We start from the raw sequence: 27,494 nt of genomic DNA on the forward strand, positions 1-27,494 counted from the left end.
TACAGGTGAATTGGGTAGGCTAAATTGTGTGTATGTAATAGTGTGTATGAATGTTTCCCAGTGATGGGTTGCAGCTGAAAGGGCATCTGCTGCATAAAAACATGCTGGATAAGTTGGCGGTTCATTCCGCTGCTGCTACCCCAGATTAATAAAGGGATTAAGCCGAAAAGAAAGTGAATGAATGAACTGTTGCTGTATTTCTGTTTAGTTAGCCTTGAAAATGCTGTAGTATGTGCGTGTCTGCTCATGACAACTTTGTAGAAACTTTATTTCTGCTGCTGACAATTTATCACCTACATAGGTCTGCAAATGGGAAATAAACTTTTGGATTTCAGGGTTATTTGAGGTAATTACCTTATATAATGCGATACGATATTGGCTAGACTTCACACAAAGACTGTCTACAGAAGCTTCGGCAAAGAAAATGACACATTCATTATCACAATGACTGCATAACACTGCTTTTAAAAGAAAGCAATTACAAGTAGGTCTTCTGTGTGGGTTGAGTAAAGAAGAGGAAGAGGGTTATGAAAATGTTGATGAAAAAAAACTCCTTGACTGGACAGTTCAGAAAAGAATTAAATGTGTACTGCTGTGAGAAGAAATCAGGTCCAGCTATGAGAAATAAAGAGTGAAGAGACACAGGAGAGGGTCTCATATTTAACTCTCATGCCTGTTGAAAACCACTTTTGCTTTGGGTTCATTTACATGTGTATACAAATACAGATAATTAGTTTCCCTTTCTGCTTTTCATTCATTTTATATTTTGAAGTCTCTATGAGTCTAAATCAAAACTCTGAGTGGGTTTAATTTAAAAGTAAATGATGTAGTTTCTGTGCATTGTGTCACTTAGTAGAAATACAAAACTGAAAAAGTAATCAGGTTGTGAAACAAAAAAAAAAAAAGACCTGTTATTAATCCACTTTTGAACCTATCAAGCCAAACTCTAGAAGTTTGACAGCAGGTGCTTGAAATTATGAATTGGATGGCTTTTATTACAGTTATAGGAGAAATTACTTATCAGGAATGGAATGCTGCTATATATGGTCTAAATAAAGCACCGTTTACCTTAAGACGTGGTTCCTGTAGCACAACTGGCTTAGCATTGAGGTGATTAAAAGCAGCTTGACATATTCACAGCAGTGAATAAGGATGAACCACCTGAGGAGGAGGATTTGTGCCGCTCTGTTGCCTGATCTTGCCAACTCGCAGCTGCCGCAATGTTCAAACACAAGGAAACTATGTAAAATTCATACATTTAAATCCATTGGGCAAATCAGTATTCATGGATGCCCTGCTCTAATCAAAAGTATAAGAACATGAGCATGTTCTCAGAAGTTTGAAAAAAAAAAAAAGAGAACAGCCTCAAACCACACTTTGAGTTATGATTATGGGCTTTAATTGCTTCCGTTACTCCTCAAAGGTTAGAGAACAAGGGAAGCCTATGTCTTTTTAATCCAGTTACAAATAATACCTTGGCTCACCTCCATTCTAAGCCCAGGCATTTGTTTCTATGACAACAGCTGCGTCACCGTGCCCAGAGAACACTCGATCAAGCGCACTGCCATCTTTAGCAGATCTGAGGTCACTACTTAAAGAACGGATAAAAATATACCCGCCAATGTATGTGTAGAGCTTCTCAAAAAGTGACTCAATAAATCAGTAAATCGTGCGATACAGTACAAGTTGCTAAATCAGTCATATAAAAGCATTGCGGCTGTCTGATATTGCTGTAACATGCAATGACACAAATTTCCTATATTATGATTGTAATACTACACTACCTGGCAAAAGTCTTGTCGACAATCCCAGTTGTATAAGCAACAAATAATAACTTGACTTCTAGTTGATCATTTGAAAAGCTAAAGATGGATTTTTCGAATGAATCATCTGTTAAACTGCATCACAATCATCACAAATATTGCAGAAGACCTATTGGAACCCACATCGACCTAAAATTCTCACAGAAATCAGTCAAGTTCGTTGAAGGAAAAATCATGGTTTGGGGTTTCATTCTGGATGAGTGCATACGAGAGATCTGCAGAGTGGATGGCAACATCAACAGCCTGATGAATCAAGATATTTGTGCTGCCCATTACATTACAAACCACAGGAGAGGGCAAATGCTTCAGTCTCCACATCAAAGTTCCTGAAAGCAAAGAAGCTCAAGGTGCTCCAGGATTGGCCAGCCCAGTCACCAGACATTAACATTATTGAGCAAGTCTGGAGTAAGATGAAGGAAGCGGCATTGAAAATGAATCCAAAAATCTTGAACATTTCAAGCCACTTATTATACCAAACGATCCGCTAGAAGTCATGTTATTATTTGTTGTTTCTAAAACTTGGATAGACAAAACTTTTTTCTGGTAGACTTGGGGTAGACTTACTAACTGCTTGTTAACACAAACCTTCTTTTGGCATTAAAAATGTTCACCAGTATTGACTAAAGATGCACAGCCAAAGACCTATGATATAAAAGATTTATTCAAAGAAGCATGAAAAAATGTTTGCTGAAATTATTGGATGTAAAACAGCCATAAAATGTTTCATAAACTACCACTGCTGAAAAAGTAATACATGTTTTATGTGTCTGTTTGCAGAAAAATCACATGTACACGGACAGTAAGAGTAACCTTTCCGAAAATGCTGGTGGTCTGCATATTCCCTTAAAGTTTTGTGAGCCTATGTTTTTGGTAACGTACGCCTGCTTATCATTGTGTTAGCTTGTTTGCAACAAAATTTGAGCTGCTCTGAGTAGATTGCATAGCTCTTCATAAAAAAAGTGCTTTAGCAATAGTGCTCTTTAAAGTCAGCATGAAATAAAAACGTATTTTAATGTTTATATGTAGTAATGCTTGTTATAAACATTGTATCTTTGCACATCATTATTTGATTCAATCTGTTCTCAAGGATGAAATCATGCCACCACCCCTCATTTCTTTTCTCGTTTCAAAAACCATTTTAAGTATACATCACGATAACAGAAAAAAGAACAAGTTTAACTTTTGTCTCATTCATTTATTCATTTTCATTTCGGCTTAGTCTTTTTACTAATCAGGGGTCACCACAGTGGAATGAACCGCCAACTTATCCAGCATATGTTTTACACAGCGGATGCCCTTTCAGCTGCAACCCAGTACTGGGAAAAATCCATACACACTCATACACTACAGCCAATTTAGCTTATTACTTTCTCAAAATTGGAAGTTTTCCTACTTTCTACTAGGAAATAATTGCCGTTTGAACTGACATCTGACCATTAGTCAGACCTCCAACCTGTGGATTCAGGACTAATCGAAGAACCCTGACCCTGCCCTTTGACATCTCTTCACAGATGATTACCAGTTCTGCTTCAGAGATTAGCACACCACACCATAAATAAGGTATTATGTGAATAAATGAAAGTTTGTTTGCAGCACAAAATGAGAGGAAACTGTACTAATAACAGCTATTTCTGAGATGATATTAGCTGTTTATTGCAATATACTATGCAGGGTCGGAGTGGCACTCTTTTTCAGCCCCGGAGTTTCAAAGAATAAAAAGAGTGAAGCTTTGGTCAAATAAATAAATAAATAAATAAATGAAAAAAGTGCGACTGCTGAGAGTGCAAGCAGCTAGGGACACCGGCCTTCGTGGCCAAAAAACAGACCGGCCCACCGGGAATTCTACCAGTCCTCCCGATTAGCCAACCCAGGCCTGATATTATATAAAAGTTATTTTTGTATTTTGTCATGTGTATTTGAAGGACAATTAGCATTTTCTTTTTGTTTGTTTGTTTTGTTTTAGCTATAATTGGTACAATAACATGCAATGTTATATGTAAAATAGTCAGTGTCAGGAAAGCAGCATAAATCTGGCCCTTCATATCCAAGTTTGATCTCACACAATGCTCCACAATCAACAAGCCAAATATGTTCATGTTAAAGCCAAACATCATGAAAGTAAGAGGCCTGATAGTTCATTCTAATCATAAAAATGAAGGTTTGGTCTTGTGTTACTCAACCAACCTGTAAGTGCTTTGCTTTTGTCATTCAGATCATGCTGTATTATTGCTCCAGTTTAGACTGGCTTGCTAATTTATGGATAAGCCTCTCCCAATAGATTACGTTTGCCCTTGCTCTTCCCTGCCTCATATTAGATGTCATTCAGGCACAATGCCAAACACATCTGATTGGAGGTCATGCACCACTACATTACCCTTCTCACAAAGCTGTTAACATCTGTCTAGATAAAGTCAAGGATCGCTGGCTCTCTGTGGTACTATACTGCATTGTTATTAGCCCCATTGTAAGCGATTAAGAACTAATTCTTTATTTAATTTGTTTAGTGTAAAGTGTCATTTTCAGTTGATTGTGTTTCTAAAATACAAAAATTAAGCACAATAATACAATAGAGAGGGATCAGGCCATTTAAAAAAAATACAGGCTAATAGCCATAGAGTGCACTCATTACTACAAACTTTTAGCACTAATGTGATAGAATCACTTAGTAACCGGATCTGAGTAAAGTCCAGCTGAACCTTCAAATAAAGTCACAACGTTTACACCTGGTCACTCTCCCACAATAAAGACAAGCAAATCAGAAAGCAACATGATGTAACTGTCCACAAAGTACTGTTTACACAGAGCAAATACCACCCACAGAAATTATTTCTAGCTAATGCACAGCTACAAATGCGTTCACCCACAAAAGAATGATTCAGAATGCTACACACAACAAATACCGCTCATAAATAATGTATTTTTTAGGAGAATAATTCATATGGCCCTGATATTTTTTGCGCAAACTGATCTGAGGAAACAGAGCAGAAAGCTTAAATTCCAGATGTTAAAATCACATTAGCTTTTCCGTAGAGAAATAGATTTTTCATTATTCTGTAGATTTCTTTCAATATTATCCTACCACAAGCACTTCAGCTGGCTGTGTCCCAAATCTTAAACTTTTTGCCTGGCTGTTCTTTCAGAATTTACTTTGTAAGCAGCATTTGGACACAAAGGTACCTCATGAGACTGACTTTAAAACTTGTCTTTTGAGCATCGATTTAAAGGTGCTGTATGTACGTTTTTGACTTTTCCAAGGCATAAAAATACCATAATATGTTTGCAAATATTTATGAAACATGCCAAGTAAACATATTTGTTTATCTGAAAAAGTTTTCCTTAAAAATGTGTTTTCTGTGCTGGAACGCTGTCTTTGTTTTGATCATTTTCACCTGCTCAAGGCCAGTTTAGCCAATCATTATAGCCAATCAGCTAATTATGTGGAAAACCATGCATATCCTTCATTCATTTAGAAAAGCATGAAAGCTCTGAAAGCATGCATACGTGACTTGCTACCTCTGGTGGACAGTAGCAGACTCCAAAATGAGATGCAGATTCAGTTCCACATGATGTTATTAATTAGGAAATTATATACATATTACGAATGTAAACGGGTTACATTGTAACGCCGTGTCCTAACAACACGCTTCGTGATGAGATCAGACAAAACACGACAGAGATTTAAATATAGCTTTCAGAAACACAGAAAATGCACTCACTCACGAAATGGTAAGGTTTATAATTTATTTAATACATATTAACCCTCTTTAACATTATTAAATGTGCATGCTAAATCACTAATATCTGTTTAGTTCTAAAGTACAATTTTAAACGGTTTATTTTATTTTTAAGATTTGAGGTGAAGATCTGCTGCTGCTTTCGGTATATAGCATTAAATGTCATGTAAAATCACATTCAAATTCACATTTTTAGCACTGAATAAAGCACATAAGGTTTACTAGAGGGGATCATTGTCAGTTTTCTGTTGTTCACCTGTGAGAAATAGAAGCCGTTTCCAATATATCAATTTGAGATGTTGGTTAGGACAAAAACTGTTTAATATGAAAAATATTCCTTCCTGCTTTAATTTAAAGTTGCAGCTGGAAGGACATCCAGTTCAACCCCTGATACATAAAGGACTAAGCTAAATGAAAAAAAAAATGAATGAATGAAATTCTTTGTACATTGTTTCCACCCAAAGTTACAAATGTAACTGATTTAGTAAATCCTCCTGATAAACCCCACCAACTAGAGCAGTGTTTCTCAACCACATTCCTGGAGGACCACCAACACTGCATGTTTTAGATGCCTCCTTTTTCTGTCACACCCATTACAGGTCTTTCAGTCTCTGCTAATTAGCTGATGATCTGAATCAGTTGTGTTTGGTTAAGGAGACATGGAAAATGTGCAGAGTTGGTGGTCCTCCAGGAACGTGGTTGAGAAACACTGAACTAGAGTATCACTGGACAAATGAAAGTTGCTGCACTTGAAAAATTCACTGTAAGTATGTCTTTTCCAATTATAGTAACCTACTGTGTTGAGTCTAAAAGTGCATAGACAAAACATAATAAACACTGGCATTGGTCTGACTTTCACAAACACCCACTACTGATTTCATGTAATATTTCTTGATGCTGCTCTGCTCACATACTCTGGTCAGGTCTAGTCAAGTAGGGAATGCCTGAAATGCCACTTTCCAGAAAATTGTTGTATTGTGTGACTTAATCCTGAACATTTAGCCATCTTTGTTAACAGTTCAGTGATTATGTATTCAGTCATTGCATTTCAAATGGCAGTCTGGTAAGTCCAATGCAGGCTCAAGAACAATTTCAAACATGCTCAGCCTTTGAAGATCTCTCATTAAGTACAAGCAATGGTGGATGAAAACTGCATGTGGTGATGCTGGAATATGCAGAGTGCTTTTACATACACCCAGCTGTGACATGAAGAGTGACGAATTGACACAGATAGAGAGATTGATCATTTATCCAACATTAGGTTACTTTTGTCTTTAGTAAAACATTAAAGAGAACTTTTCAGCTGAAACTGGGGTCTGTGGTAATTCATAAATGCAAATCAACTGTTACCAGCACACACACACACACACACACACACACACACACACACACACACACACACACACACACACACACACACACACACACACACACACACAATAAGTCGAAGATTGCCAGGGATGGATCAGACATGTCAGAAGATTCTTTCCTGGGTGTATTGCCCTAGATGACATAAGATGTAATGTGGATGAGAACCTGTGGCCAAATGGAGTAGACCAAGTAGAACAGCATTACTTTTGTATCTGTATCAGGGGATGGTGAGTATACAAATTCTTGTATTTTGGAATTACAGTTTTTCTTGTTTGCTTTGACCTGGTTAAAGAAACTAGCTACCACTTCATTGTCATTATCACTTTCCCAGCAGAGCAGAAGACAGGTCTTGCAAATGTGTAAACCCTTTCTCATTGGGTTGACACATTTTCCCCATCATTTTTCAAAACCGTTAACACAGATGTCATTCAAGTAGTCCAAACTCCATTGTTTTAGCTATGGTAACCAAGGAGAAACCATCTATTCCTAACCATTAGAAACTACCAAGATCAGTATGAATTCACTTAAGCACCGGTTTTGACAGTTTGTCACACAAATCTTCAATTAGCAATCATTCTGCAAACATTAAAAACGGTGGAAGGTCTGTGTTGTTCTGTGCCAGCATGGATAGAGGAGGTCAATAGTGGCTATGTCCTATACTCCCAATAGATTTGACTGTTTATAGGTTTACATGTGTTTTCTCTAATATTTACAATATTTTATTACTTTTTTTTAACAGTATTTCAGTTTTCAGCCACAGTTTGAAAAATGTCATGAATTTAATATAAATTTACTCAAAGCATTTCTTATTATGGATCCAATTCTTTGCAAAAAGGCAGATTTGACAGCCCAAATAGAAAGACAACAAATGGTATTGGCAATAAGCTACAATGGCAAGCAACGGTGCACTGATTTACACTGAGTTCTCTATTTTGTTGTCCATTGTGTAATGATTAATTTAAAGAGCTCATATACTTGTTTGCAAGTTGTGTTTTTTGAAGGTAAAACTAGCTTTTGTTGCATATTTTAAATGTTTTGACTCGATATGTGCATTTTGCAAGCAAAATGTGTAATTTTGACCATGAGTGCCGCTGTTTAGGCCTGTGTGTTAACTGTTTTGAAAATGTAAAGTTTCAGTTGACAGCTGCATCAAAGCAATCAAGAAAAACTGTACTTAGTGCAAAAAAATAAAAATAAATAAATGACATGAAATATTGACGAATTCTGCATCAAGTCTGATTTATTCCAGTAACATATATTGCAGTTCTAAACAATATATATTGCAATTATAAACAGAGATGTGTCCTTGTTTTACACGAGAAAACTGTGCAATGCTTCATGTTGTTTGTGTTTTTTAAGTCATTGTTTTGTGTGTCAAAGTGTGTTTGTCGGCTGTCAACCTTTGCTAGTGTTATGGAAGAATGAGTTTATTTGAGACCTGAGTAAAGTGTTTTGGCAGTTGTAGTGCATTTTGAATGTGAAATGAACTGCTTTGCCAAGCTGAAAGTCAGTTAGGAGAATTGTGTGAAGAGTTTTGCAAAAGTGACCTAAGTATTGACAGATGTGTCCTAGCGTCTGTAAAAAAAAAAGGAAAAAAAACATAACATGCGTAATCTGAGATCAGCAATGTTTGATATGCAGCATTATGAGACCGGTCATAATGTTAAAAACACTCATAATGGTCATAATGTTGCACAGACCAATCAGTTATTTCATTAGGCCTCAATGAATCATCAAAACATACACACACACACACACACGTTTTTTTGTTCTCTATTATTTTTGACTCTCAATATGTTGAAAAAAGGCACCTACAGTATATCTTGGATAATAAGTAAACAGAAAATGTTTCTGGGTAGACTTTCCCTATGAGATTTTTTAAAATGTAATCATATCAATACCATAATTTGCTTTCAGCTCTAATATGCCCTAAAGTTTATGCTTGATAATCAAGGCTTCCAAATACTTGATCTCCTGAGATCATCAAAATCATTAATTGTGAAAACAGAAGATTAACTTGTGACTTAATATTCACCTCCATGCCCAGCTCAGCACAGTGGCAGCTGAATTCACAGTGGGCTCGAAAACATCCTCTTGGCATAATAACTTTAAGCATATCTGCGTCCTCCAGCTGTGGCCGCCTTAGCATTCATGAGCAGTGAAACATTTTCCATGTCACTGAAAATGAAGGGCCAGCACATTTCATTGGATTGGCCAAGCATTAGACGGAGCGGTACAGTAAGATAGTAGACAAGTATAGATTGGATCTTTGAAGTATACCATCAAGGGAAATTAGAAATCAGTGCCTGCAGTGATAGCACTCGGCTTAGGTCCTGACATAAAAAATGAATCACTCTCTACCCCCACACCAAATCTCCATTTGACTGAAGAGTGGGTGCTCTGTCCATCTTTAAAAAAAATCCCTTTGATTCTCACACCTGAAAGAATCCTTCCCTCATCCACTTCAGTCAGGTATCCACCTCTTATGTGTGTGTTTGGCTCCAGAGTGCGGAGGAGAGACGATGCGGCTTTGGAAAACTGTGATTGAGGGTTGCACTGCATGTCACTGTCAGGTTACTAAGTGCTGGTTTAATGGCCACTTTAGTCAATAACCATATTACCCACCTCCACCAAACAACAGACGCCTTCTGCATAGAAACGCGAATAATAACAAGCCATGACAAACACTAGAAAAGGGGATAAAACTCAACCCAAAAGTGAAATTTACCAAAAACAGGGTCACTAAATCCAAACAGATCTCTGCTTAAACTGAAGTGTTTCCAGAAAGCCACAGCGTTGAAAAACTAAAAACAATTGTAGCAACAGGACAAAGTCAGGACATTATTTTTCCTTAATTGATCCAAAGTATAGCCTAGGGCTTCAGTCTGGGACACATCAGCATCTAACTTGATTTCATTTTACTTTACTAAGGTCCTGTAGAACAATGTTTGTGAATCACCAGAAGCTGCTTTGCTAGATAAGGAAAGCTGTTAAGATATAAAGGCACAAAAAAATAATAATAGTATCAAGCTAAAATTGTAGAAAAAAAGTGCAACTGTAATGCACCATGGTCAAAATGCAGTGGTGTAAAGTAAAAAATTACAAATACTCAAATGACTGCAATTGAGTATTTTTTATCTCAGAAATTGTAATTTACCAAGTACTTTTAAAAATGTGTATTTTACTTTTCTTTGAGTACATTTTTTTGTGCTGTATCGGTACTTTTACTCCACTATTATCCTTTAACCAGTTAAAGGATACTTTAGTCAGTTGAAAGATACTTTACTCACTAGTTAACTTTTTTCTTGATTATGGAAATTAGAAAAAACAATATTATGATTCCTGTCCAATCAAATCGCACATAGCAGGTAAATTACCCGATAATGAACTACCTCAAGGCGCTTTATAATTGCAGCAAACTGTTTGGAAGCATTAAAAGTGCCAAAGAAAATGTCCACAATGACCCAGAGACTATTTAGATGCATGTCACTGATGAGAAAATGACAGATGCTTACTGCATAATGACCGAAATGCCCTTAAACACCCAGCAGGCACAAGACGTCAACGTCGTTTGAAAATGAAAATCGGGTTGACATCAGAACCCAACGTCAGAATGATGTCAATGTCCAACGTCCAACCTGAAATCAACCAAATGATCAATATCTAATGATGTTACAGCTTGATGTTGTGTGGACGTTACCACTATGACGTATGTTGGCTCAACGCTGGATTTTGGTAACTTCTAACACAACCTAAAATCAACCTCATATCAACGTAATTTGATGTCGTTATTGGACATCAAAATAACGTTGTCCTTTGACATTTGCTAGATATTGATTTTTTGTCACCTGACATCACAACCTAATTTTAACCTAATATTACAGTTTTTCTAGTTTGCTTTGACCTGGTTGAAGAAACTAGGTTCCTCTTCATTTTCATTATCACTATCCCAGCAGAGCAGAGGACCGGTCTTGCAAATGTGTAAAGCCTTTCTCATTGGGTTGACACATTTTCCCCACCATTTTTCCAAACAGTCAACACAGATGTCATTCAAGCAGTCCAAACTCCATTGTTTTAGTTTTGGTAACCAAACAGAATCCATCTATTCCTAACTATTAAAAACTACCAACATCAGTATGAAATCACTGAAGCACCGGTTTGACACTCCTTCACACAAATCTTCAATTAGCAATCATTCTGCAAACCTTATAAAAACGATGGAAGGTCTGTGTTGTTCTGTGCCAGCATTGATGAAGGAGGTCAATATGGCTATGTCCTATACTCCCAATAGATTTGACTGTATATTAGTTTACATGTGTTTTCTCTAATATTTACAGTATTTTATACTTTTGTCTGTTTTTTTATATACAGTATTTCAGTTTTCAGCCACAGTTTGAAAAATGTCATGAATTCAATATATATTCAATCAAAGCACATCTTATTCTTGATCCAATTCTTTGCAAAAAGGCGAATTTGACAGCCCAAATAGAGACAACAAATGCCATTGGCTATAAGCTAGCAATGGTGGTGCATTTTGAGTTCTGTATTTTGTATTTTGTTGTCCATTGTGTAATGATTAATTGAAAGAGCTCATATATTGTTTGCAAGTTGTGTAGTTTGAAGGTAAAACTAGCTTTTGTTGCATATGTTAAATGTTTTGACACGATATGTGCCTTTTGCAAGCAAAATGTGTCATTTTGATCATGAGTGCCGCTGTTTAGGCCTGTGTGTTAACTGTTTTGAAAATGTGGAGTTTCAGTTGACAACTGCATCCAAGCAATCGAGAAAAACTGTAATATCTTATGACGTGTATCTCATAAATAAATGCACTACAGAATGTTACGTTTACACACATCCACAAATTACATGTAGATACATCAGCTTTTTACATTGTAATAATCTCTACTCATGAGTAATTGAAATGTCTACTTTTTACTCATACTTTGAGTAATATTTACAACAGTTACTTTTACTCTACTTGCACTACATTTTTAGGCAAGTAATGGTACTTTTACTTGAGTATGATTTTTTTAGTACTCTTTCCAGCACTGTCAAAATGACAATGAACCAAATAAGAACAATAACAAAGAATCTAGTTCCTTCTTTTGCTTAGTTTTAAGGTGGGTTCCTTTTAAAACTAAAGTTTGCTGTCAATTTGTGTTCAAAACCTAAGAATTTGACAACAAAGACAAGATTAAAAAAGTAATTATAAAAATTAAGAATATTAATAAATACTAGAATAAATAAATCAATACTAAATAAGAACCAAATACAGACCTCAGAACCAAATACAGCAGATATATATATATATATATATATATATATATATATATATATATATATATATATATATATATATATATATATATATATATATTATGTTTTAAAAAATAAACATTAAAAATTTCTGCAATAACAACAAAAAAGTAAACACTTCCCCTAAAGTATATCAAGTTTCAGATAAGACAGATTTCTTCCATGTTACTACAAATGTTCCCAGCTAACAAACTGTCTGATTAGAGAAGTGTAGTAGGCTGCCATGCAGGTGATGTTCAGGAGAAACTAAAACCATGGCAACTAGACATGGCTGATATCAATAATGTGGACTAAAATTAGCATCAGTCCAGATAGCAGGTGGAAGAGCAGGAGGAAAGCCTTCGTCCCTCCACCCACAAAACTACATCCACGCAGACAATGAGATCGGACATCTGTAACAGCTCTTTAACTGAATTTCAAAGATCTCTATGCTTTTTCCACAGGTCAATTAACTGTTCATCTTTACTAGCAGCGCCCCCTACAGCTGAGTCAGCTTTGAAACAACAAGATGGAGTGCATAAACACTGTTAAGCCTGTCTTTTGGAGGAGGTTTTAGAGAGAATATGTGGATGAAGTTAGTTCGTATACAGGTGAGGAGGTTTGTGATACCTGGAGGAACGCCAGCATTGAGTTGGCAGCAGATCAGCTGGCACGACTTCACCGTCAGGATACAGTTTATTATCTGACATTTAGCTTAACAGTTTTTGAGCTAATTACCTGCGCCGTAAATACCACGTGATTATGGATGATTAGCACACTCACTCACCATGTGGGCTGTCATTTTAGTTGTGCAGTGCTTGACGTCAAATGGTTGCTCCAGGTGGTATTTGGTATTTTTCCAGACACATTATGTATTTGACTGTAATTTTCAGTCAAAGGGCAATGAGAGAGGCTATGTATTTTTTCTTTACTTTAGTCTACACTCTCAGATATCAAACCAAATTTGTGTTGAGAATTCGCAGAGACAAGAAAATTTCTCAGCATGAGTTTCACTTGATATCTGTGAGTTTTAGACTCCTTGTGGGGAAAAATCGATGGTAGGGCATTTGGTATAAGCCTACGCTTATATCCTTTGCCACCTGTAAGCGCTTACTGTAGCTGTCTACTAAAACTCTCAAAGGCATTAAGGCTAAAGTAGAAAGAACAAAGAAGCGGTTCTTTAGATTTTTTTTTTTATCCACAGGCATCTACCAATTCTTTTCTCTGTTTGTCATCACAAATAAATCGGTGGTTTACATTGCCTCTCCTGTTGCCCTTTCACTATCAAGTATAACAAAAAGCCAGACAATGTGGCATTGTGTCTGTAGTTTGTATTCATAGTTGTGATTGCAACAGGTACATGTTTCACTGTGTGCAACAACGTAGTTTGACACTGCAACACAAACTCAGGCTTCAAATGACTTTATTGGCACACAATGATAGGAGCAACACTTAGGACATTTTGCCTTCACTTTTCTACAGTGGAGTTAGTGGAGCTGCCTCATCCATCTCTTTTTAAAAGGGTGGTCTACTACAATATCATATTTTAAACTTTGGTTCATGTGTAAAAGATGTGTGAACGTAAACAACATCTCTGAATGTAATACACTCAAAGTAAAAAAAAAAAAAATAACATCCAGGAATAGTGAGATCACAAACGCTTTAGGTCAGGGGTCTCAAACTCAATTTACCTGGGGGCCGCAGGAGGCAAAGTCTAGGTGAGGCTGGGCCGCATAAGGGATTTCACAAAAAAAGTCCTCAAATGTCATTATTAACAGTTTTAATTATTTCTTCTGAACACGAAGTGTCCTGAACATTAATAGAACATTGAGTGAAGATTATGAACAGTTCTTCTGAACATGGCATCTTTTGCCTACTTCTTGCTGCCAGAGACTTGACAGCGCTTCTTCTCACAAATCTGAACCACATTTGGCTTTAGAGCAGAAGCAGTTGAGACCCTCAGTATGGCTTGAAGATGATCATCATTAAGTCTAGACCTGTACTTTGACTTATTGAAGTCCTAGAGAAAAAAGTGGGGGAACTCACTCAAAACTTCCATTCCCTCACCTAAAAAAAGGCGTATATATGTATAAATAAAACACCCCCACCCCACTCCAGTCACATCAGTCTGTATCTACCTATAATATCAACACAAGATGCAGGGCAGGCACGTGCACACATAGGGCTCAACCTGTGCAGAGCACATGCCCTTTTTAGTCTTGCATAGAAAGTGCCCTTCCAAAATGATCAAAAGTGCCCCCGCGACGTGACACACCCTCGGTCCCGCCCTTCAGTAGGCGCGCGATAACACCGCTCTTGAGTACGCGCGCGACAACACAGCTGATCAGAACGCGCGCGACAATGCGCATTGAGTGACAAGCGCGCTGTGTACGGATAGAATCAGCGGAGCGGGGAGCGCTCTCTCTCCCCGCTCCGCTGATTCTGTCAGAGTACAGCGGTCGCGCGGGCCGCGAGTTTGAGACCCCTGCTTTAGGTAATGCTTTGGATTTGGCTAAAAAGAAGGAGCAGCTCCAACCATAATAGCAGAAGCTGTGGATTGTGAGCCACAACCTGTAAGTATTTTCATTTGTTAAAGTCGATCTATTACATGCACAGTTTCTAGCGTTAACTGAATGTTGTAGCAAGGACATAAACATGAATGTGAACAATAAAAAATTATGTTTGGCACCATAACAAGTTAGCTACAAACTCATATGTATCCGTAAAACCACTGTAAACACCCACAATCCTTACCAGTGTGTGCACTGTCTCTATATCACATGTGTCAATTACAAGGCCCGCGGGCCAAATGTGGCTCGTCAAAACATTTAATCAGGCCCGACAACAAGTTTTAGTAATGAAGTTCAAGTGGCCCTTGCTCACTTTAAATATTAGGTCTGTGACAATTACAATATTGAGACGCAGGTGGTGCTGTTGCGCTTTACCCTACTTACTAATTTAGACGTTAGCATACTGTTACACTAAATGTAAACAAGGTCAAATATTTTTGGAACTAGCACAATGACAAAAAAACGCAAAGTGGACAGCGAAAACCCACAATTTCAACCAAGGTGAAATACTCATGTGAATTAATGTTCTCTGCCAAAACATCCCACAGATACCGCCTCACAGACCACCACATTATGTTTGTAATGAAAGTAGCCATGGCACAGGACATTACACCTAGAATAAATGAGATTGTTTCTATGAAATGATGCACAATGTCTGGTAAAAATCCCTAATTTCTTAGGTTTAACATGTAAACCTAGTACAAGTGTTCTTTGGAGCAAAATAATCTAAATAATACAATTTCTTACCATTTTTATATATAGGCTACCATTTATCTATAATAGCCTACTAATAAATATAGCTACTTAAATTTTTTTCCTCTGAAATCCACAAGTTCAGTTGTAGGCATCGACAGTTAGCATGGATCATTTCATGATTAGGTTGCCTTTTTAAAGCTAAAAGAATAAGTTCAATAATACAATATCAGAAACCATCTGTTGCTTGTTACAATGCTGTAAACCGGTTGTTGGCGTTTTGTTTTATCATCAGTTTTTTTTTTCTCAATATGAAACTGTTTTTAAAGTAGACTACTTTTCTATGCTAGCCTACTGTACTGTTTTATGCTTATATTGGTTAGATACCTTATTTCATGTTTTGATAGAGATAAAAATTAAATTTAAAACCTTGCTATTTTGATAAATGTGGTTAAATGAAGTCTAAGAGATGTTATACAGTTGTTAATAGACTGACTTTTATTTTCTCCAATAAATATGCTGTATATAAATATGCTAAATACGCTGCTCCAATAATAATATGCTGTACCAAACAGAAACAAATTATAACAGCAAAAACAAACAATCCAATAAAACCAGGTGTTACACATTTAAAATGCAATAGTAATTTATAGTAAAGGGAAATATTTAGGAATAAGCATTATATTGTATATATAACTCTTCAATATTAAATTACACTACATGATGTAGTATTGTTAGGAACTATCTTGAATTAATAGTAAATACCATAGTATACTTCAGCCTTTACTACAGCAAACTATATATATATATATATATATATATATATATATATATATATATATATATATATATATATACAGTTGAAGTCAGAATTATTAGCCCCTTTTTAAAATATTTTCCAAATGATGTTTAACAGAGCAAGGACATTTTCAGTTTGTCTGATAATATTTTTTCTTCTAGAGAAAGTCTTATTTGTTTTATTTCGGCTAGAATAAAAGCAGTTTTGAATTTTTTATGAACCATTTTAGGGACAAAATTATTAGCCCCTTTAAGCTATATTTTTTCTTGATTATCTACAGAACAAACCACTGTTATACAACTACTTGCCTAATCCCCCTAACCTGCCTAGTTATCTTAATTAGCCTAGTTAAGCCTTTAAATGTCACTTTAAGCTGGATAGAAGTGTCTTAAAAATATCTTGTAAAATATTATTTACTGTCATCCTGGTAAGGATAAAATAAATCAGTTATTAGAAATGAGTTATTAAAATTATTATGTTGGAAATGTGTTGAAAAAATCTTCTCTCCCATAAACAGAAATTAGGGAAAAAATAAACAAGCGGTCTAATAATTTAGGGGGGCTAATAATTCTGACTTCAACTGTATGTATATATATATATATATATATATATATATATATATATATATATATATATATAAATATATATATATATATATATATATATATATATATATATATATATATATATATATATATATATATATATATATATATATATATAGACCCGGGCCCGGATTAAGAAATCAGAGGCCCCTGGGCACAATGTCTAGTAGGGCCCCCTACCTGGCCGTCCCTCTATAGTTGAATTAAAAAATAAGATGAATATATATATATATATATATTTTAATAAAGTTAATCTATAATGTGTTGCCTGCATTTTAAAAATAAATGATATACAATACATATATTTATAGTCTACAAAGTTAACTTATTTTTAAAGCATTTAAAGCACACTTTGGGAAAAAAAAACCAACAAAACTAGTGAAAATTAATGAATGTTAATATACTTGTTCAAGTTCACTGAAGAAGTACAAAAATTTATTTGTAAGGGTATTTTTAATGTATAACTTCTAAAAATGGATTTAACCCTTCTCCAATCTTCCATAATACATCCACTTATTAATGATTCCCACTTGTCCTACTTGTGATGAAGAGTAGGCAAAATCTGATTTGTAGTGGAAAAAAAAAACTTGTTCATGAGACGCTGATTGATTGCGTCAAAACATGATGCCATGTGCTTTTTGAGCTACGCCACTCACGCTGCTATCCGCTGAGCTTTTAAGTTATGTTGTCTTTGTCAATCAAATGATGAGGGGTAAGAATCACTCAACTAGGTTATTCCAACGAGGTGCACTATTTCCAAAATCGGTATTTCACCCCTCCCCTTGCTACTGAGAAATGTAGTTAGGCTAGTAGCGTCACTAAGTTACTTGTAGCAACACTACTGCCCAACACTGTTAATGTGATAAAATCACTTTGGCCAGAAGTGTCTGTTGGTGCCCTGAATTTCACAAATCGATAACTTTGCAGGTCATAATATATCATGCAAAATGAAAGGGTTTGTTTTTATTTCTGTACACCCACGATAACGACAAAACCATTTGCTTTAATAAAATAAAGAAAGGCTAGGTTAATGGTACATTCCTGCAGATGCTTCCTCAGGTTCCACATTGAAGCCGTATTGAAAGTATTTTCAGTGCAAAATTAGTTTGCCAGCTGTTAACTGTTATATTTGTGCCCTTCTCGGATTTCAGGGTGAAATAATTAAAAAATTTCCAGCAATGAAATGCATTTTTTATCTTTGCCATGGTGGCAGCTCTCAGACTGGTTGTAGCAGCCGCCTAATGCTTTCAGCGGCAGAGAGGATTGATGTCACTGGTAGACTTGGTGCGCTGCAATCAAACTGCAAAACTAATCAAAAGCATCAGAATAGCACCACTTTAATAAATGGCCCTAACAGAAGGCATCATGCTTATCAAAAACAGGCAAAGCAACATATTAATATTATTCAACATATTTAGATGTAACCCCATCTGTAATCTTTAGCATTTTCATAAGTAACTGTAATTTAGTTACACATTCTTAGTAACTAGTTCATGGAGCCGATCCGTGTATCACAGCACGTTATGTTAGCTGATCAATCAGAGCCTCTTGAGGGCAGGCCTTTCAGTGGAACTAGGCAGTAGTTTTCATGCTAGCTGAGTAGCTGTATATAATCAAAGTAAGGTATATGAAAAAAGAACATGATTTTCTACAATTGAAGCATGAGCACACATTGCTTTGCATCTTATAAACATCTTATAAAGTCTTAAAAATACACCCTGGACCGCCCCTTTAAAGACTGTGCTGATGCTATATTAGCAGCAAAACACACAAACTGTGTACTCTGCTGGCCACTATACAGGTTTATTCAGATATGTCAACTTACTCGTCTCACAACCCAGAAAATGTCAAAATGCCTCACGAAAAAAAAAAAAAAATCCTTATGGGTGCAAATAACTAGCAGGGCAAACCCAATGTTCTCAGTGCTTTAAATTTGTAATAGTATCAAGGAAAATCTCAAGATTAAGAAAATTAGAAGAAGTTATTAAAAGAATAACTGTAAAAAGCCAGTAGGCTATAAAACTACTTTTATACGTTTCTGGATGATGGATAAAGCCATAAACATCCAAGTCTGAGTGGAAAATAGCTGGAAGGAAACTACATCAAAGCTCCATATATTAGTTTTAACTCTAGATGATATATCTGTCAAACTGATAATTGTCATTAGGCTCTCTACAATGTTAAGATGGCAAAATATATACAGATAAACAAAGAGAAACTTGGGGCTTTCGGTGAGCTTTTCAAATGTTTACAATGCTTATGTTTAACATGTTCACTTGGGGTTTTCTCTTTTTCTTTCACATTGAAACTTAATAATAATAATAATAATAATGAAATTAGGTATCTGCAATAAAGAATAATATACACTCACAGAAAACACATGCATCGTGGGAAATGCAGTGCCAAACATAATTCATGAACCATATGAAAAGGTATTGGATGAAAACCCTAGTGACTGATGAGACTGAAAACGAAAGATGAACCAATGCTACTTTTAGACAGTAATGTCGAGTTTAGCCTCTTAGATGAACTAAATCTGATTAAGGGGTCAAGTAAATCACACAGAGAACATTATAGTTTGGCAATTTTATTTACAATTATTACTAAATATGCTGCTTTTGTTCTAGATCCATCTTCCCCCTTGCAGAGACATTGCATAAAATAGGTGCTACCAATGCAATATGTATATCTCATGAGCGCTGCTTACTAACCGTGCCACTCTTAAATTCTTAATGGATTTATCCTTAATCATCTTTCCCCACCAGAACACAAAAAGGCACAGATGAAATGGAATAACAGGATATTTTAGTCAACAAACCCTTATATAGCACAAACTGCAGGAGAAACCTATATACTATAAGCATTAAAAATTAAAATAGCATATCTCTAATAATTCCTATAAACACTTTTTGGGCCGTACAGACATCACTTAAACAGCCAGAAATCAAAAAGAATTTCCAAAAGACAGTGGATGAATTATGAATGCTCAAAAAACAAGCCTGTGTACATTTCAAAATGCATAGCTCATATTTTCAGGTACATGCATTTCTTTTTTGTACAAACAATTACTAATACTTAAATTCAAATAAACAACCTTAGGAATCTCTGTAAAAAAAGAGAAGAAGAACAGAAGCACGCTGAATAATCAAGGCTGGTGAAATCCCCTAGTATTCATCAATCTTGAGCGTTAATAGTTCCTTGTCTGTGATTGGTTCCTCCTGGATCTGCTGCAGTACAGCGAGATCACATGGCTGTGGGCTGCCCAGCTGGAAAGAGAAAAATACAGTCAAACAGAACATCAGAAATCACTCAGTGAACTATGTAACGGAGCTGCGCATATTGCAGAGATGTCTGGCCTACTTTTGAGCCGCATATAGCAGACGTTACAATAGAGCTGCTGGTTTCGTATTCTGACTTCTGCTCCTGCTTGTGAGCCTCCCAGATCAGACCTGCAGTCAGAACACTGCAAACAGTAGATGAAAGAACACATTGTTAGACAGCACAATCCACTATGTAATGCTGTATCGTACATTCGCCTCCATTTCCAAGAGAGAATCCTAGCTTGAGGTCAGTATAAGCGGCATAAGAGGATATGCAATAGAAACGGCAACATTAGCCAAAAGATCCAGAAATAACCCATCAACAAGATTAGGAGGACAATGCAGTGTGAATGAGAGGATGAGAAGAGGTACAAATGATTGGCATTTGGGGAAATGATGAGGATGTGTGAGGAACGATTAAGCTAAGCCACGTACTGCTGCTCTGATGGCATGGGAATAAATTTAGGAGGGAATTCAATAAGAATGAATTACGCCCACTAATAGCGTGGTTTGTTTGCACACACACACTTGTCTGTGCTGTTTTAGCACTCGATTTACTACAGAAATGTGTTGAATTATGCATGGTGCAATTTCCCATCTTGCAGACGAGCACTGAGTGCCAAATTACAGAAGATACAACAAATTCAATCTGCAGTAATTACCCTCAAATGCTTCTCAAACTTAAACCTCACTCTTTTAATATGTGCATTTGTGGATATTTCCTAAACAAATGCTCTCTGCTGCAGTGTGTGCGTGAGCATAATTGTTTCAAATTTAATGTGTGCCCTGGTTTTTGTAAGGGAATTTGTAGATGTATGCTGTAGTTCCGAAGACCCGAAGAAATCAAAACTAACCATATGCATGTCATTAAGAAAAAAAGTTTGCCTTTCTTATATTTAATTAAAATCTGACAATGCATTTTTGTTTTCAGTTTTATTCTCAGATTACATGATTTTAAGGTAATGGGCATGGCTAACATACTTAACCACTGTCAGTTTTGACAATAAACAGAAATGGTAAGCAGGTGGAGTGTGTTAGGTCTTTTAAAACCCCTTTCCCGATCTTTCTGAATGAAATGCCTACTTTACTACATCCATTCAGGTAGAAAAAACAAGCCATGCCCACTCTTTTATCATTTAAAATTCAGTTTCTCTAGGAACAGCATCACAATACAAAAATAAAATAAAAATCTCTGCTTTCGGTTCATTGGGACTTTAATGTTTAAATAGTCAGGGGTAATAATTATCTTATTTTATTACTCTTTCCAATTGATTTTGTAAGTAGAGATATTTTGACCACAACCAAAAGCCTTTTTTAAAACCTTTTTTACCACTTTAACACAACCAAACAACCAAATTAGGTCAAGATGTTTGTGTATAGATGGATAATGCTGACAGAGTCTCAAAATCTAATGCTACCAAACTGAACTCAATGATTAGTTTAAAAAAAGTTAAAATTTACACCCAAACCAAAGCCTAACTGGGATCTGCAATCCAGACTTTTGATTCATTTGAAAATGAAAAAGTTTTTGAGCTTGGATGAATGTTAACCTAATGTAGGACAGCATTTTAAATAACGTAATACACTGAAAAAAAATATTCAAAGATGATTCCTTGGATTTACTTAATTTTTTTTTACGTTATGTGGTTGTAAACAATTTATTTGTGTTGAATTTAAACCAACAAATTAAGTTGAACATTATTAAACTTAATTTGTTTGTTTAAATTTAACACAAATAAATTGTTTGCAACAGTTCTGCATGCAACACTTTTTTTCAGTGTAGGGACAGTTGAATTATTATGTAAATTAAAGCAAATTACAGTAGGTGAAGTTAGACTATGGGTGTTTATATGACGTTTCCGTGATGGAATGATTTTACAGTACAGTATAATCCAAGTGTTCATAGTAAAACAATTGGCCCTATTATACATCTGTCTTAATAAGGCAAAAGACATGTTTGGTGCAATTTGTTGCTATTTTCAGACCAGTGCAACTATACTTTTCACATTTTATGCCACGTTGTTTAAATGGAAAATCCATTTGCACCACTTTGTGGACTCATGGTTGTGCTGGTCTAAAAAGGAGGTATGTCAAGGTGCGTTGTTGGTGCATTGCTATATTAAGCAACTGAAATAGACTGGGCGACTGACTAAGTAAAAGCTATTCTAAAGTCCAGCGCAGAGCACGTTAGTTATGCACCTACCTGTATGTGGGTCTAAAAGTGTACAGATTGCTTAATACACACAGAATGTACAGTAATACACAAATATATTTACATATAAAAACAAATGAAGTATTAAAATGTCACAAAAATTGTTCTTTTCTACGTAAATATAACAACCACTACCCATCCCTTCTTTACCTTAGGATAATTTTCAGTTTATTCATGACAGTTTGCATTTGTATAAATGTATTAGTAGTGTTATTTATTATATGCATATTTATATTTGTTTTATTAAAAATTAGCTTAGATTTGTCCACCTATCGGGTTTTGGATCAAATGGGGCATAAGAAAAGGATGAGTGTTTGGATAGCCTATAACTCTATAACTTTTTTGACCACATTTCATTATTATTGTTCCTTTATTTATTTGCTGGAAATTAGAACAGAATTTAGAGATCATTTTGAAACAAATCTTTGCGCTTAACAAATGAAATTAAATATAAAGGTTAATGGACGTCTTCAGTGGAGTGCGTACAACACCATTTCTTAAGTAAGGAAGGAGTAAAGAGTAAAAGTAAAGATGTCCAAGGGAGGAGGTTCGTTCTTTATCCTTGCACTGCAGATGGTCTGTTTAACTGTTTTCTCGCTAGTGAAGCGTTCAGTTTTTCCAGTCAGTTTTCCACTTACAAAGTCAGCTATGCAAATAGCTATGGCGTGACATAACTGACTCTCAAAGAAAATGGGAGACCCTGATAGGTTTAATGCACGTTATGCTCAGAAAACACCCGTTACTCATTAAGGGAATAAGCAAAACCCTTTTAGATCATTTGTCAGGGCGCAAATTGTATTTTTCCATCCTTAAAATAGCAAAAGTGCATGCAGACATGCCCTTAATGTTTTTGCGCCATGCACTTCAAACTTTGAGCCTTGATTGTTAAAAAAGAGCCTCTTGTGTTTGCAGCAAAATCACCCAAATTCCATCTTAAAGGAAATGCATTTGTGTAGTCCAGACTAAAAAAGTTTTGATGGATTGTTCTCAAGTTGGAGAAAATGATAGTCTTTAAGGAAAGAAGGAAAAGTCAGAGGGCAGTGCTGCATGTGCTAGAAAGGCAGAACTGACATTTTGATTCTCTCTGTTGACATTTTGATGGCTGCATTTCTACGTGCATAGAAGAACTGATTAGAATAGTAGAAAAGCAGGCAGGGCAGAGTAGTTGGGTTAGTCACTGATGAAGCTAGGCTGGACCTGACCTCAGAGTAGCTGAACGCTCACCTTGAAACAAGTCAAATGATAACAAAGCCCCAGGGACTCGATGATCATGGCTGCTCCTTTGCCCAGCGGTGTATCACAGAATGAACAGATTTTCCTGCCACTCACTGACCTAGATTACACAAAACATGATCTGAAGCCCAGAAACACAGACCTGCGCACAGCCCTTGGCTCATGTGAATGTAAACATATTTTGAAGACAACATGAAAATGGAAGACATGTGGGAATGGATGGAAATAAATAGATGGTTTCTCAAATGGCTTTAATTCAGAACATATCCGAAATGATTAAAGATTGTAGCAGTGTAAGGATAGCTCATAAGGATAGCTCAAGCATCCTTTAAAGAATTAAAGTGTCCAATTTGAACTCCAGATTTGCTTAAAGAAAACTAAAACTAAATTCCCATTTGCATAAAAATAATGCAACAACAGCAACTTTATTGTATTTGTTAGATTTAAAGCCACAGTCACATTATAGTTTGGCCACTGCACACTAGACTTTCTACTGGTGCTGCAACACTCGTAATATAACATCATTATCTTCAGTATGTTTTTGTCAACATGTAATACAGTACATCTAAAATATAAAAATCTACCATCTATATATATATATATATATATATATATATATATATATATATATATATATATATATATATATATATATATATATATATATGAGTTTGAGAGCCATAATTTTGTGTTTTTGATTTATGGCTTTATTCACTGTAATTTATGAAAAAGCTAGTATCTTTGTATATTCTTTGGAATTGTACAGTTCTATTATATTTCGCGGATGGGTTTAAAAAAAGTTCTGAACTTACCAATTGTAATTTTGAATTCATGTTTTTAAGGTAAACAAAACGAGGACTTACTTCTATATGACCCGGGTAGACATCCCATAGGGATTGGATTAAAATGTTTTGTTGTGGTAAGTGCTTGTTATTGTGGATGTTTCTGTGTTATATTTTGGCATATTAAAGGGACAGTTAACCCAAAAATTCAAATTTATTGAACATTTTCTAACCCTGAGATGCGCATAAAAATTTAGTAGACAATTTTTTGAAAAGCTGAAAACTTGGTACCATCGACTTCCATAGAAGGAAAAATAAATACTAGACCCCCTAGTTTTTTATTTTGGGTGCGTGTCTGAACAGACGTATACACATAACTAATAATAATATTATCTAAAGATTTTGATCTTGGTGTTTTTTTTTTTTCAAACACAACTAATTTCGTCTTAAATGAGCATAAAAAGTTAGGAAAGCAGTCGAATGCCTTCAAGGTTAAATGTGTGCATTTTAAAGTGACACCTAATCAAATGAAAAAATCTAAATAAATGAGAGATTCATTCGTTGCTCTGTAATCAGAATGTGTAAGTTATACAGTGAAGAAATGGCTAATTATATCTGATAGCTAAATTCTATTTCATTATAATAGCTATTAACTTTAATAAACTGAACTGTTTGTTAATGTATTTGCTGCTAATGTATATATATATATATATATTTTCTTTTGTAAATAATAAAACATATTACTCTGTTTATTTACCTTATTTTCACATCCTAATGTTGACAGGTATGACGCTGAACTCTTCAGTACACTGGCCCTACAGTGGCATGTTTGGACAACCCTGGTTTAAAAGAACACTGCATATGTTTCAGGGATGAGTACCTGTTTCTCTGTGGAGCTCGAGGCTCTGGTGGGTTTGCAGGTGTGGAAGTGGACTGCCTGAGAGAGCTCATGGATTGAGATGCCTGCATAGTGGCAGAGCCTGGACGTCCAGCCGGCTGCAATGTGGAGCCAGAGAGGGCTGAATGTGGCCGGCTATAGTCTGGTATGGACGAGGTGCTGTTTGACGTGCTCCATGATGATCTCCAGGAGGAACGAGGCTCATCAAGGTTGTCAAGAGACTCACCTCTGCAAGCAAGTGTTTGAAGCTCTGTCATTTCCCCCCTCATTATTGTAATTGCTTGCTCTTTTTTTTACAACATAAGAAAACAGCTCAGATTCTGACCTTCTTATGGGTAGATCGATTGGCTCTTTGGCAGGGACACTAGAAGTGCTCTGGCGAATCCAGCTGTTGTCTGTGTTCAGGGAAGTTTTCTTCCTCATTTCCTGAAGGATCTGCTGCCTCTCCAGCTCAGACTGAGTTAGAGGCTCTTTCTGATAGTCCCTGTTGACCTCACTCAGACCACCGCTTGCTGCATAAGCCAACAATACATGCACACACACATACACAACACACACAAACACATTAATAACAAAGAAACAGTTGATATACAGTTTATCTTGTACAGTAATTTCACATCAAGAGCAATTGATTTCACACAGTCTTCATCTGATTAGATATATATAGTGGGGTCTGAATAATGGAGTAAAAGTCTATTTAAAATATGATGTTAACCTGGAAATAAAAAGGCACAGATGTTCAGGAGGTCTTGTTTTTAAGAAGATCCTTCTAGATAATGTCAAATCTTTATGCAAACCATTGGATTTAAATAGCTTTTATCAAAGGAATTTGAGTATTTAAAAGAGTATTTAAAAATACAAACACACATTCACACATAAAAAAATGGTACTTTTAAGGATAATACAAATGTTTCCAGTTGGTCAGAACTTTCACACCTTGGAAATATAAGATTCCATTTTAAATGGTTTTGATAATGAGCTTCAAAGTTTTTGCATTCCAGCAAACAATATGTGTAACAGTTCTCTTTCATACATTAACATGACAAACCCTAAATGTTCTCTAAATGTAAATTATCAAAGTTCTCTTACATTTGCAAATTGGAGTAAAAAAACAGATCAAATGCAGATACTGTAGAACCTTTTTATTCTAAAAAGTCATTTTCGACTTGGAATTTTAAGGATCTATCTAGCCGATCATTCATTGAAGCATTGTTTTTCAAGAAATACAATCAAAAATATATAATTTGTTGTTGTAACAATATGTCAATGTGTGAGAAAGTAAAACTTTTGCTTTCTAAAACATTTATTGAATGTTTTAGAATGAATATTTTTTCTTGTTTCAAATAAAGCATACAAGGCAGTGCTAAATATTTTGTCCAGTGCAGATGTTAATTTTATCTAATTAATGTGTCAAAATTTAATAAATTGAATGCGTTATATGAATTTTTAAATTATATTTATTGAATTATATGCCCCATGAATTAAGTATTTGCCTTTTAAGGCTTAATATTAAATGTAAAGATTTTAACATTTCATCTCTGTCTAAAAATGCTTCAAAATCATCAGATTTACACACATCTCAAAACTGTGTGCAGCATTAATTAGCCGGCTGATTTTGTGGGATTTTGTGTTTGTGGTCTTTTCTGATGTCAATAGAGTAGTCTGGTGAAAAGACAAAGAAAGCTGATTGGTCCTTGTGTGTGCATTAAAATCCTGATTGGCTTACAGAAATAGCGAACTCAAGCTAGAGTTCGAGTTTGTAGATAAACCGTTTTTGTTTATTAAATAAAAAGTCATATAATGTAAACAACTTATATTTAACTTAACTTATATGAATCATTATTTATTTATTTAGTAATTTTACTTTTCAGTTGCCAAGACAATCTTATAAATTATATATATATATATATATATATATATATATATATATATGTATATATATATATTTTTTTTTATATATATATATATATATATATATATATATATATATATATATATATTTTTTTTTTTTTTTTTTTTTTTTTTATTCATTTTTTTATTTTTGGAAGTAGTATTTTTAACAGGCACACAACAAGCCAATGGTTAGTCGTCTGCCAACTTCAGGCCTTTGGTGAACATCTGTCGTGCTAGTTTTTGCAGTGTATTCCACACGTCAGCTT

General features: G+C 35.3%; 1 protein-coding gene and 1 long non-coding RNA gene across 51 annotated transcripts in view; one reads left to right on the forward strand and one right to left on the reverse strand.

Annotated features, from left to right (window-relative positions):
* Positions 1 to 12,719: 12,719 nt before the first annotated feature.
* On the forward strand, positions 12,720 to 27,211 carry LOC141376113 (uncharacterized). Its single transcript, XR_012385316.1, has 3 exons — positions 12,720 to 12,834; positions 24,498 to 24,574; positions 25,222 to 27,211. It is a non-coding gene; the product is annotated as an uncharacterized lncRNA (long non-coding RNA).
* Positions 19,462 to 27,494, reverse strand: part of lmo7a (LIM domain 7a) — a 76,500-nt gene continuing 68,467 nt past the window's right edge. For all 50 annotated transcript variants that reach the window (XM_073911898.1, XM_073911891.1, XM_073911903.1 and 47 more), the window contains 5 exons: positions 25,661 to 25,847; positions 25,318 to 25,563; positions 23,647 to 23,755; positions 20,251 to 20,353; positions 19,462 to 20,156 (listed from right to left, as the gene is read on the reverse strand). In XM_073911898.1, coding sequence (XP_073767999.1) covers positions 20,134 to 20,156; positions 20,251 to 20,353; positions 23,647 to 23,755; positions 25,318 to 25,563; positions 25,661 to 25,847 — 668 coding nt within the window. In that variant the 3' untranslated portion in view covers positions 19,462 to 20,133. The remainder of the gene's footprint in view (positions 20,157 to 20,250; positions 20,354 to 23,646; positions 23,756 to 25,317; positions 25,564 to 25,660; positions 25,848 to 27,494) is intronic.

The sequence above is a fragment of the Danio rerio genome, chromosome 9, assembly GCF_049306965.1.
Source record: "Danio rerio strain Tuebingen ecotype United States chromosome 9, GRCz12tu, whole genome shotgun sequence".
Lineage (NCBI taxonomy): Eukaryota > Metazoa > Chordata > Actinopteri > Cypriniformes > Danionidae > Danio > Danio rerio.